Source organism: Colias eurytheme, chromosome 22, assembly GCF_061535395.1.
Source record: "Colias eurytheme isolate Ceu_HAF_F1 chromosome 22, ilColEury1 Martin Lab GWU primary, whole genome shotgun sequence".
Classification (NCBI taxonomy): domain Eukaryota; kingdom Metazoa; phylum Arthropoda; class Insecta; order Lepidoptera; family Pieridae; genus Colias; species Colias eurytheme.
Window position 1 is genome coordinate 5,704,632 of NC_143001.1, and position 13,832 is coordinate 5,718,463.

General features: G+C 33.4%; 1 protein-coding gene across 1 annotated transcript; it reads left to right on the forward strand.

The window, feature by feature from the left end:
* Positions 1-1,878: 1,878 nt before the first annotated feature.
* Positions 1,879-11,197, forward strand: LOC149898711 (UDP-glucosyltransferase 2-like). Its single transcript, XM_090114879.1, has 4 exons — positions 1,879-2,736; positions 3,849-4,071; positions 4,797-5,016; positions 10,917-11,197. The coding sequence occupies exons 1-4, from the start codon at positions 1,918-1,920 to the stop codon at positions 11,188-11,190; spliced, it is 1,536 nt and encodes a 511-aa protein (XP_089971005.1). The 5' UTR covers positions 1,879-1,917; the 3' UTR covers positions 11,191-11,197.
* Positions 11,198-13,832: the final 2,635 nt, after the last annotated feature.

A 13,832-nucleotide genomic window follows, 5' to 3' on the forward strand; every position in this document is an offset into this window, starting at 1 on the left:
TCTGTGTTTTATTTACCTTATCTAACTCGGGCGAATTCAATGAATTGGTTAATACTTTGATTGCGCAAGTTATTTACGACTCATTATAGAATACAATAACAATAATCCATACTAATATTATAAATGCGAAAGTAACTCTGTCTGTCTGTCTGTTACTCAATCACGCCTAAACTACTGAACCAATTTGCATGAAATTTGGTATGGAGATATTTTGATACCCGAGAAAGGACATAGGCTACCTTTTATTGCGAAATATGTACCACGGGCGAAGCCGGGGCGGACCACTAGTTCTTAATATACTTAGAATAGCAGTCGTAGACTATCATAAAGCGCAGGATTTATATGAAGATAATATACGCATTAACGTAATTGCTAATATTTTTTTATCAGGATTTGAAAATATATATTTTTACATTATAATTACTAGTGGTCCGGCTTCACCCGTGGTACATGTTTACGTTTTCTCTCCATAAGAACCATCCTCGTACTTCAAGGAATATTATAAAAACAGAATTAACGAAATAGGTTCAGCCGCTCTCGAGTTAGGTATAGGTACGCATTTTGCGATTCATTTTCTATTAAAGAAGATTACTTATATTATTAAAAAGGATACAATAATTTAAACGATAGATACAATTCATTATTTGTCCAGGCAAATGAAATTAATTACACAGTTCAAGCAAAGAGCAGTATTAAATACAGCCGTATATGGTTAACTCGGCAACAGCTAAATTGTGTTGACACAAGCAATGGATTAACCACATTAACGTTAGTCAAGTCACGCGATTTTCTAAGCAAACTAGTTCCGTTCACGCACATTAGTAATATTATACTGTGTTTTATGATCAGAATAATAATATTATATAAAAAGACGTGTGGCACTCGGGGACTGCCGCGGTAAAGCTATTGCATAGCATGCCTTCAAGCCACACCTCCGTGTCCGTCGGAGTTGGGAGCGTGAGGTTTTTCGTTACGGAATTTCTCGATTCGGTCCCCGCGCTCAAGGCCCGCGATAGAAGCTATGCAATAGCTTAATAATATTATTATGTTATGCGTGGTGTTTTCATCATATTATTAGCATTGTATATCAATAGCTCGCCTATAATAGCCTTCCCCGATAAATGAGTTATCCAACAACGAAATAATTTTTCAAATCGGACCACTAGTTCTTGAGATTAGCGCGGTCAAACAAACAAGCAAACACTTCAACTTTATAATATTAGTATAGATTTGATACTACCACAATATGTATATTGAATTTATCCCTACAGTAGTAACTGTATAGTGTATATATCAATATTTATAGGAAGATATTAAATAAATTAATAAATTTAAAGGTAACAGTGTTTCTTATCGGATAAACCGCGGACTGCAAACAAAATATATAGGTAGATAAGTCTTGTTGCAATTTTCCTAATTTTAGATATTTAAATACTTTTCAAAAGATAAATACTGTTTTAATAAAAGGAGATCCGCAGTAATTCCTATGCTTAACATTTCTTACATTTGTTTACAATTATAATTACATAAGTATTATTAAGTATTTACGACACAAAAAAATGCAAGAAAAAACTATAGAAACTGGTTGATAGCAGTTGACGTAATTTATTGCAATTATCATATCAATGTGAAGGTTGAATTTAATTTTAACTTAGATAAAGTATTAAATAAACTTATTTAGCACATTATTGTCTCTAATAATAATTAAAGTTTTTATGAACAATTAAAGACACTTTTATGGAAAGTTACATGACGACTCTTGGTAGCAATCACGGCCATAATAAGCGGATTGTTATTTGTAAAAAATATAATATGTTATTTATAAATACAGTCGCTAGCAAAGATGACAGGCAGTTAAATGTATGTATTACATAAGGATAGAGCTTAGTGTGTAGACGCGTTTAGTGAGCTCTCAAAATGAGATTGTTTTTGTTTTCAATAATATTGCTATTTGGTTACGAAGTGGACAGTGCAAGAATATTAGTGATGGTTCCAACTCCTTCTATAAGCCATCAAGTGGTGTTCCGACCGTTAATAAAAGAACTACACAAAAGGGGTCACGAGTGTGTGGTTATAACAACAGATCCTGTCTATCCCAAAGGAGAAACACCAAAGAACCTCACCGAAGTAGATATCCACGATATGTCATATAACAGCATAGTTGACATTTTGCAGAGTATAGATGGTGATAAGGATAACTATCTAACCCTATTTAGTAGGATTTTCCACCGTATGTCAATTGTTTTTGAGAAGCAAGTGCAACTGCCAGAAGTAAAAGAAGTATTAGATTCTGGAAAATATGATTTGGTGATCGGTGAGGCGTACATTCGACCCCTGCTCGGACTATCCCATTATTTAAAAGCACCTGCTATTTTGTTGAGCACTTTTGGTGGTCTGCCAACGCAATATAATCTGCTTGGAGCTCCGACACATCCACTGCTATTCCCGTACTCTGTACAGGCTAGATTATACAATTTATCGTTTTTCGAGAAGATTCTCCAGATCCTTAATTATTTGCGATACGAATGGCACTCGTATTGTTTGGAACGGTTAGACTATGAAATAATGGAACGGAATTTTGGAAATGATGTGCCGAGTTTTAGAGAATTGTATAGGAATAATGTGCATTTGCTGTTTTTGAATGAACATCCTCTTTGGGCGGAAAATAGACCAGTTCCACCAAATATAAAGTATATAGGTGGGATGCATACACCTCAGGAAAAACCGTTGCCAAAGGTACTTTTTTTTCTTTGTTTTGGTAGATAATAGTATTTTGTATATAGTATTTCTACATGAGATGATGGTAGTGTTATTTTTATGGTGCGACTGTCACGATGTTTTTAACAGAGCGATTATCTTAAAAGTTTGTGTCTAATGAATTTGCAATGCGAATTTTGTACAAAAATGCTAATATAGACATTCCATTTTATTTATAGCTAGCCGCTCCACGCGGTTTCACCCCCGTGGCTCCTCTCCTGTTGGTCGTAGCGTTGTAGTCGTAGAATTTTTCAAATCGGACCAGTAGTTCCCGAGATTAGCGCGTTCAAACAAACAAACTCTTCAGCTTTATAATATTAGTATAGATGAGGCATTCGATGGCTCAAAGCTGAGTCTAGACAGTCTATTCACAATATATAATATTTTCCGGGACTTTTGTTATCGGCTTGTTTGGTTTTACGTTTGACGTCTTTATACAAAAAATTGATACAACATAACTCTATTTATAGACATAGTTTTTGCACCGTGACGAGATAAAACAAGGAAGAACATTAAAATATAATTTATGATAATATAAAACGATTACTTAATGATATTGTAATTTAAATTCCTAACTTCGTGACTAGATTTGTAATACTATTTTTAATACATATTATATTTTCAAAATGACTACTAGATGAAGTATAGAAACTTCTGGGAAAACAATATTATTCAGTTATGAAAATGAATGTTCTACGAAGATGTTAATTTTTCATATTTTTCCAATCTTATTTTAAGATAAAGTTTAACATTTTTTAAATATCTACGTAGGTAAGTACTTACTATTATTTTGTAATTTAAAATATTAATGTAATTTTCATATCGTAAGGTGATTATTTTACTTGTCTTGATAAATTAAGTAGTTACTCTACATATTCAGAAATCATAGTATGTGCATTACGCTTATATTGCAGTGATAAAAAGTGCTTAATAATAATATATTATGAAGGGTCGGTGATAATACAACAATTATATGAATTTATGTGTGTTTTTTAACTATGTTTATTTTTATTTCTAGTGTTTTTGAACCGAACAAGCGCTCGTATTAAAATACACAAACAAAAAAATAATCATTTCTTTATTTTTTCCAGGAACTAAAAGATTATCTAGATGCTGCTAAAAGGGGCGTCATTTACTTCAGCCTCGGGTCCAATGTAAAACCGTCTCTTATGCCTGCAAACAAAATGAACATGATGCTAAAAGTGTTATCTAAAATGCCATATGATGTTCTATTTAAATGGGACAGTAAGGAATTTCCCACAGGATACGATAATATTAAATTTTTCACTTGGTTACCGCAATCGGATCTTTTAAGTAAGTAATCTATACTAATACTATAAAGCTGAAGAGTTTGTTTGTTTATTTAAACGCGCTAATCTCAGGAACTACTGGTCCGATTTGAAAAATTCTTTCAGTGTTAGATAGCACATTTATCGAGGAAGGCTATAGGCTTATATCTTCAGGCTAAGACCAACAGGAGCGGAGTAATGCGGGTAAAAAGCGGGCGGAAAGTTATTTTTATAACTGATATCCTATCCTACTTCCTATCCTACTAACATTATTATTTATTAATGCGAAAGTTTGTGAGGATGGATGAGTATGTGAATGTTTGTTACTCTTTCACGCAAATACTACTGAAATGATTATAATGAAATTTAGCACATATATAGAGGGTAAATTAGGTAACACATAGGATAGGTTTTATCCCGGAAATCCCACGGAAACGGGAACTATGCGGGTTTTTCTTTAAAAACGCCGGCGAAGTCGCGGGCGGAAAGCTAGTAGGTATTATAAGTAATATTCAACGTATTCATAGAGCATCAAGAACTTCTTAATCTTATATATAAAAATGAATCGCAAAATGTGTTGGTAAGCGCATAACTCGAGAACGGCTGAACCGATTTCGATAATTCTTTTTTTATTATATTCCTTGAAGTACGAGGATGGTTCTTATGTAGAGAAAACGTAAACATGTACCACGGGCGAAGCCGGGGCGGATCGCTAGTAGATAATAAATATAAACCAGACTATTATTTCAGAGCATCCAAACATAAAAGTCTTCATCACACAAGCTGGTCTACAGTCAACAGACGAAGCCATAGATGCAGCAGTACCGCTGATCGCATTCCCAGTTTTTGGCGACCAATTCTATAATGCTGAGAAATACGTGAAACTGAACGTTGGTCAGCAATTGGATATCAGCACAGTGACTGAGAAACAGTTCCAAAATGCGTTGAATGCTGTTACCGGTGATGATATGTAAGTCCTACTAATTCTATCCTATCCTGTCCTTCTAATTTTATAAATGCGAATGTTTGTGAAGATGTATGTTTGTTAATCTTTCACGCAAATACTACTGAATCGATTACAATTAAATTTAGCACACAATATATAGAGGGTAACCCCAAGGGAACGAGAACTATGCGGTTGTTTTTCTTTGAAAACGCGGGTGAAGCCGCGGGCGGAAAGCTAATTTAATATATTTTATTTATTTATTTGGGTGGCAAGCATCATTCTGATGATGAAATCTCAAAATACACCTACGTTCTTATCATCTATAGGTAATCTTTTTAATAATAAGTAGGTAATTAAAGGTTTTTGATTGCTTAGTGTGAAGTATAAACATAGATAATAAATAGTTTTCATTTCATATATTATCTGTTGTCACTTTGATTCTTTGACACTTGTACGATTGCGCCATTATTATTCATTGTTCGTTGTTCAATAAAACCGCTCATCATATTTTCTCGGACCTTTTATTTAACAATCACTACGTTGCATGGTGTCAGAAGCGGTTGTAAAGTATGTAATAAGAAAATATATGAGAAAGCTGTGAAATGACGACATCCGACGCAGTGGCTGGAATAAAGCCGCCAGCTAACCTACAATTAATTGACGCCGACAAGTCAACGTGTTGGACAAGGTGGGTGCAACAATTTGACTGGTATGCCACAGCAATACAATTAGGCAAAAAACCAGCCGCAATCCAGGCAGCAACTTTTATGGCGGTCATAGGCCCAGACGCCATCGAAATATTTAACAGTTTTAACCTTGTCGACGCGGAAAAAAATGATATTGAAATCATTAAAAATAAATTCAAAGAATATTTCGCGCCGAAAAAGAACATATCTTTTGAACGATATGTATTCTTTAAGATCGAACAAAACGAGGACGAAGTATTTAATGAATTTTTAATCAAAATAAAAACTCAAGCAAGTAAATGCGAATTTAACAACTTACTGGATGAAATGATAAAGGATAAAATCGTTTTTGGAATTAGATCAAATCAGGTTAGAGAAAAATTACTAACGGAAGAAAATTTGGACTTGACAAAAGCAATAACGATCTGCAAAACTAGTGAACAAGCATCTAAACAATTAGATGAATTTGATAGTAAAAATAAAGTTTTTGCTGTGAAAAATAAAAGATCTAACGAAAACAAGACTTTTGACTGCCGAAGATGTGGTACTAACCATAAAAGTAGAGAGTGCCCAGCTTTTAACAAATCTTGTACCAAATGTTCCAAACAGGGTCATTTTGCTAATATGTGTCGCACAAAAATGAAACATAATAATTACAAACAGAAAAATAGAGTAAACGCAGTAGAAGAAAGCTCTCAATCCGAAGATGAAGTGTACATATCCGCTATAAGGTCTGGAGAAAAGAAAAACTGGACAGAAAAATTACAAGTTGGCAATTTAAGGATTACAGTCAAACTAGACACAGGAGCAGAGTGCAATGTGTTACCAAGACACTTGATGAACAAAACAAAGGCAATTTTGAAACCAAGCCGAACAAAAAATTTAATAAGCTACACAGAAGACAAGATGGCAGTTCTAGGTGAAACAGAGCTACTATGTAAATTAAAGAATGAAGAAACAAAAATAATATTCAAAGTAGTTGAAGAAAAAGTTTCTCCAATCCTAGGACTTGAGACCTGTGAAAAATTAGGACTTGTCGCAAGAGTCAAAACATTGAAGGTGAGCCAATATACTGATAATATATTTGAAGGATTAGGCTGTTATAAAGATTATGTGTATGATATTGACCTAATTGAGAACCCAAAGCTTGAGATTAAACCGTCAAGAAGAGTACCCCATGCTATAAGAGCCGAAGTTAAGCAAGAACTTGACAGGATGGTAAAGTTAGATGTCATAAAACCAGAAACGGAGCCAACTCCTGCTGTGAGTCCTATGGTAGTTGTCAGACAAAAGGACAAAATAAGAATCTGTATAGATCCATCAGATGTCAATAAAAATATCCTCAGACGTCATTTTCCACTCACAACTATAGAAGAAATTTCAGCTGATATTCAAGGTTCTAAATTCTTTGCATTATTAGACTGCACAAAGGGGTTCTGGCAAATTAGACTATCAGAAAGAACACAAAAAATATTAACATTCGCTACCCCATGGGGAAGATATTCTTTCAAGAGACTTCCATTTGGAGTTTCATCAGCACCAGAAATATTCCAAGAAATATTAACAAATCTACTCAGTAATATAAAAAATGTGAGAGTATCGATCGATGATATTTTTATACATGCAAAAACTAAAGAAGAACTACGCAAAACTGTTGACAAAGTCATTGAAATATTAAAGAAATCTGGCTTCAAACTTAACAAAGACAAGTGCATCTTTGAAGCAACCAAGATAAAATTTCTGGGACACATTATTTCAGCTAAAGGTTTAGAAGCAGACCCAGGCAAAGTAGAAGCTATTCAGGCAATGAAAAAACCTACAAATAAAACCGAGTTACAGAGACTGTTAGGAATGATTACATATCTCAATAAATTTATCCCTAACATGTCGGATTTGACAAATCCACTTAGAGACCTGTTACACAAGAATACAAGCTTTACATGGGAAATTCATCATGAAAAAGCTCTTGATAAAATAAAACAAGTGCTTCAAAATCCCCCAGTATTGAGACTATATGATATCAACAAACCTGTAACATTGTCTGTAGATGCAAGCTCAAAAAATCTCGGAGCTGCACTTCTCCAAGAAGGACAACCAGTAGCCTATGGAGCAAGAGCATTGACCAAATCTGAACAGAATTATCCACAGATAGAAAAAGAAGCGCTCGCCATACTGTTTGGATGTAAGAAATTTCATGAATATGTTTATGGTAAACAACTGACAGTAGAATCCGACCATAAACCACTAGAGACAATATTTAAGAAAAACATACAATCAGCCCCCGCAAGACTTCAACGAATAATGTTTAACTTAGCACCATACTCACCCAAGGTATTATTCAAAAAGGGAACTGAAATTCCATTAGCAGACTTCCTTAGTCGAGACTGTGATGCGTCTAACTTGAGATATGATCCAGAAGAAAACTTAAAAATCGCAGTTATACTACCTATGTCTCTAGATGCTAAAGAAGAATTAATTAAGGCTACTAAAGAAGATCAACATTTACAGTTACTAATGAAGACTATAAAGCAAGGATTTCCTGAAACCATGAAAGAACTACCTACAGAACTACAACACTATTTTAACTTTAAAGAAGAATTGAGCTATCTGAAAGGAATTATATTCAAAGGTGATAAGATTGTTGTTCCGGCATCACAAATCCCTAAAATGTTAAAAAATATTCATCAAGGACATCTTGGTATACACAGCTGTTTGAGAAGAGCTCGACAATTTCTTTATTGGAAAGGACAATATAATGATATCATAAAGCTAGTTAAAGGGTGCACCGTCTGCGAACAAACACAAAGAGATAACATTAAAGACACAGTCTTAGTTAAAAAGCTTCCTACACTTCCATGGCAAATAATTGCTTCAGATTTATTTGAATTAAAAGGAAAAACTTACCTTGTTATATGTGACAGCTACTCTGGATATATTGATTTTCAAGAGCTAAAAAGCCAGTCGTCATATGAAGTGATTGAACAACTTAAAAGATGGTTTTCTACCCATGGTATACCAGAAGAGTTACAAACTGACAATGGAACACAATATATGTCTAGAGAATTTAAGACCTTTCAAAAAGAATGGAGATTTAACCATGTCACATCTAGTCCACATCACCATCAAGGTAATGGACTTGCTGAAAGAGCAGTTCAAACAGCAAAAAACATACTAAAAAAATGCAGCATTGACAAGTCAGACGTGCAGCTTGCGTTACTGAACTGGAGAAATACACCTAGAAATGACCTATTAGGCTCACCTAACCAACGACTTTTCAGCAGAATTACAAGATCACCAATACCTGTAAGTGACAAATATTTAAAACCAAAAATCATACAAGGAGTCACAACTGAACTACAGACATTAAGAGAGAAACAGGCCAATTACAGTAATAAACATACTACAAGACCAGTAAATTTGGAAATTAATGATAAAATCAGACACAAGGTAGCTCACCAACACTGGGAAGGGGCGAGAGTAATAGAGAAGCCCAAAAATCTACCAAGATCTGTTATTATACAAACAGATAAAGGACAAATTTTACGAAGAAACTTAAGTCATTTGCACAAGACACAAGCTGATATTCCCAGCAACAGAATAGCTGTACCTGAAACTAAATACACAGAAGAACCAGTAGTACAACAGATGCCAGCTCAAACTCAATCACCGGGTGTTCCTGCAACAACCCCAACAACTACACATCCATCAGAGATGCGAGAGATGCTTAGCTCTAATAATACACAGAGTTCTAATATGGTGACACAACCAGCGACTGCACCACAAGTCTCAAGATATGGTAGACCTATAAAACCTATTAATAAACTCAATCTCTAATATTGTTAAAAAACAATAAGTACTGTAGTACTATTTCATGTATCTTAATCATTAACATTAAGTATCAGTTAATTATAACTTGTTTACTATAATTTTATAAGAACTTGTTCAGTAATCATTTACATTAACATTGTTAATTAGAACTGAATGCTTTGCCATGTATCTTGTTATATAATCATATGATAGATATAATTTTTTAATTACTGGATAAGTAAAAATAAAGAAATTTAATACTTTAAATAAAAATGTTCATTCATAGTGTATACATATATTTAAAAAAAAAAAAAAAAAAAAGTTTGGTTTGTTATGGTTGTTTAGTTTGTTTACAAAGAAAGGGAGATGTGAAGTATAAACATAGATAATAAATAGTTTTCATTTCATATATTATCTGTTGTCACTTTGATTCTTTGACACTTGTACGATTGCGCCATTATTATTCATTGTTCGTTGTTCAATAAAACCGCTCATCATATTTTCTCGGACCTTTTATTTAACAATCACTACGTTGCACTTAGTGTTATGATAATATTAAAAAAAGATTGCAAATTTTCATTTATTCGTCACAAATTCAAATCGATTTAAATAAATACCTATCATAATAATAAAATATCTTGAAGATAAAGGTCCATAGAATGTTTAAGCCATAAGTCAATCAAAAATGAAGTTAGGCCAATGAATAAAAATTTTATCAATTTGTATTAAAATTACTTTGAAGAGTCTCTACATTTTGAATCGACTGTTTCAATATTTACCTTAAAAAATATTTTTATTAGCATTTTGTGTTTGTGTTTGATTTTTTTTTCAAACTAATATAATATTACCTTTTTCGAACACTAACTTTATTAATAATAATACCTAGTGAGATAACTTATCAGTGTTGATATGCGCTATATTGACTTGTTCAAAAAACAATCAAATAATGAAACAAAATCATAACCTTTATAATATTAGATACTACGTTTACTCTACGGACAAACTCATAGCTTTATACATTACTAGCGGTCCGCCCCGGCTTCGCCCGTGGTACATATTTCGCAATAAAAGGTAGCCTATGTTCTTTCTCAGGGTCTAAAGATTATCTGTGCCAAATTTCATCAAAATCCGTCCAGTAGTTTATGCGTGAAAACCATACATACGTATACATACAAACCTTTCCTCTTTATAATATTAGTATAGCTTTTCGCCCGCAGTTTTGCCCGCGTAATAGCGCGAGATTTTTGGAATATAACTATGTGTTAATCCAAGTTACCTTTTATGTGTGTTCCAAATTTCATGAAAGTCGGTTCAGCAGTTTTTGCGTGAAGGTGTAACAAACAAACATACAAACTTTCGTATTTATAATATTAGTAGGATATTACTATGGAACCTTAAATTGTCTATTTCCTAACAATATATTTATTTCAGATACAAGAACAACATGCTGAAGCTACGCGGCCAAATGCGAGAGATGCCCATAAACACCCTGGACTTAGCAGTATGGTGGACGGAACACATTTTGAAATTCGGCGGGTTACATCTCCAATCAGCATCTGCTGGCCTCACTTGGTTTGAATATTACGAACTATACATTGTATTTACATTCTTATTTATAATAGCATTAATGGTTATAATTCCTTATCTTGTATTGAAGTATTTGTGGAGATCAGTATTATCAAAGAGTAAATTAAAGATTAGTTAAAGATTTATGGTTATATTTTATTAGTTACGATTGTAAAACTAGATTAATTGTGGAAAGTTGAAATACGTAGGTATTGTGTTTTAGTTGCGGCTTTGCAAGCGGATTTTGAGCGGAAATTAGTACTTTAAATTAAAGGGATATTCACAATAGAGTATTTTTGTATAGAAAATTTTTAGAACAAACTATTTGAAAAGAATATTTTTAAAATTTAAAAAGATAGGTACCTAGGTATACAGAGAAAGTAAAACGAATATTGTGATTAAATTAGTGTGTTCTTATATTGTATCGTATCTTATATCGTATTATCCATACTAATATTATAAATGCGAAAGTAACTCTGTCTGTCTGTCTGTTACTCAATCACGCCTTAACTACTGAACCAATTTGCATGAAATTTGGTATAGAGATATTTTGATACCCGAGAAAGGACATAGGATAGGTTTTATCCCGGAAATCCTACGGGACCGGGTTTTTCTTTGAAAACGCGGGCGAAGCCGCGGGCGGAAAGCTAGTTACCTATTTATGTTACAGAAATATGTCTCAAAATAACAAAAATGGTCATAATATTGTTGTGTATTCTATGTTAGTTAATAAGCACAGTTTATAAAAAAAGAACGAGAATACAAATAATATATTAGACATACAAATAATACATGTTTTTTTTAGTTTATCGGTAAAGAACTTTATGATGTTCAAAATATTGTCAAATTGTATAAATGTTTTATTATATTACTAGATTTCCGCCCGCGGCTTCGCCCGCGTTTTCAAAGGAAAACCCGCATAGTTCCCGTTCCCGTGGGATTTCCGGGATAAAACCTATCCTATGTGTTAATCCAAGTTACACTCTATATGTGTGCTAAATTTCATTGTAAACGGTTCAGTAGTTTTTACGTGAAAGAGTAACAAACATCCATACATCCATACATCCAAACATCTATACATCCTTACAAACTTTCGCCTTTATAATAGTATTAAGATTAAGATTATAAGTAATAAATATTCAAGTCCGCCCCGGCTTCACCCGTGGTACATGTTTACATTTTCTCTGCATAAGAACCATCCTCGTTCAAGGAATATTATGTACATATTTAAAAATAATTAAATCGGTTCAGCTGTTCTCGAGATTTGCGCTTAGCAATAAATTTAGCGATTCATTTCTAAATTATAGATAGGGATGTAACGATACCGATACCGATGCCGATATATCGGCCGATATATCGGCAAGCCGATATATCGGTATCGCCGATAATAAATCAACCGATACCGATATTTTTTTATTAAATTCTTTCTTTTCTTTTATGTTTTTGCATTGTATTCATTCATATTGTTTTATTTCTGTTTCTGTAATAGTGTTAAGGAAGAGCGGAACCTCTTGACACAAGCATTTTATTTGCTTACTAGGAGTGTTCCAATCACAAATTTGTTTATGTAAAGGAAAGAAATAAAAAGTTTGGAAAATCCAAAAGTGCACGACTCATAATGCTCATTTAATTATGAAAAAATATAAAAAAAAACTTATTGTAGTTTTCGTTTTTTATTAATTGCAATTAAACGACACTGAATTAATTAATCATTCGCATTCAGTGACCTACAATCGTCGATTAGAATATTAAAAAAAAATTTAACTCAAATGATGGATTTTTTCACAAGTTTATAGTGTTTTCAGGTTTCATACATGATGGACAGGAAAATTTTTTGACCTATTTCGGTGTTTTTTTCCAATTCTATTGAAGTAAATCAATTTTTAAAAAGTATGGGATTAATCTCCATTAAATTATCTCGACAATAGTATGCAAAATATCTTGATATCGTGAACTAACAAGGCTATAATAGTAAGAATAGCTGCAAAAATGAGGCGAAAAAAATTTTTCGATCGTAAAGCACTCTCTGATGCTTCACATCATGCACGTGCAATAATTTTGAATTTTTTTAATTTTTAACGTGATAACGTTTTTAAAATCGTTTTAGTCGGGTGACATGTTCATAAACTTGTGTCACACCAAAACCTCACTAGCGTGATCGCAGGTATAACGAGAGAGAGACGGACCGATCTCCCGTTTCATCTCGAGCGCTGCCACTGCATTATGTTATCACGTAAACATCTCGATCGTAAACCTACTTTACAAACAACCATTTTTTAGGGTTCCGTAGCCAAAATGGCAAAAACGGAACCCTTATAGTTTCGTCATGTCCGTCTGTCCGTCTGTCCGTCTGTCCGTCTGTCACAGCCGATTTACTCGGAAACTATAAGTACTACAGTGATGAAATTTGATGGGAATATGTGTTGTATGAACCGCTACAAAAATATGACACTAAATAGTAAAAAAAAGAATTGGGGGTGGGGCCCCCCATACATGTAACTGAGGGATGAAATTTTTTTTTTCGATGTACATACCCGTGTGGGGTATCAATGGAAAGGTCTTTTAAAATGATATAAAGTTTTCTAAAAAACATTTTTCTTAAAGTGAACGGTTTTTGAGATATCAGCTCTCAAAGTCGTAAAAAGTATGTCCCCCCCCCTCTATTTTTATAACTACGGGGTATAAAATTCTAAAAAAAATAGAGGTGATGCATGCTAATTAACTCTTTCAACGATTTTTGGTTTGATCAAAGTATCTCTTATAGTTTTTGAGATAGGTTGA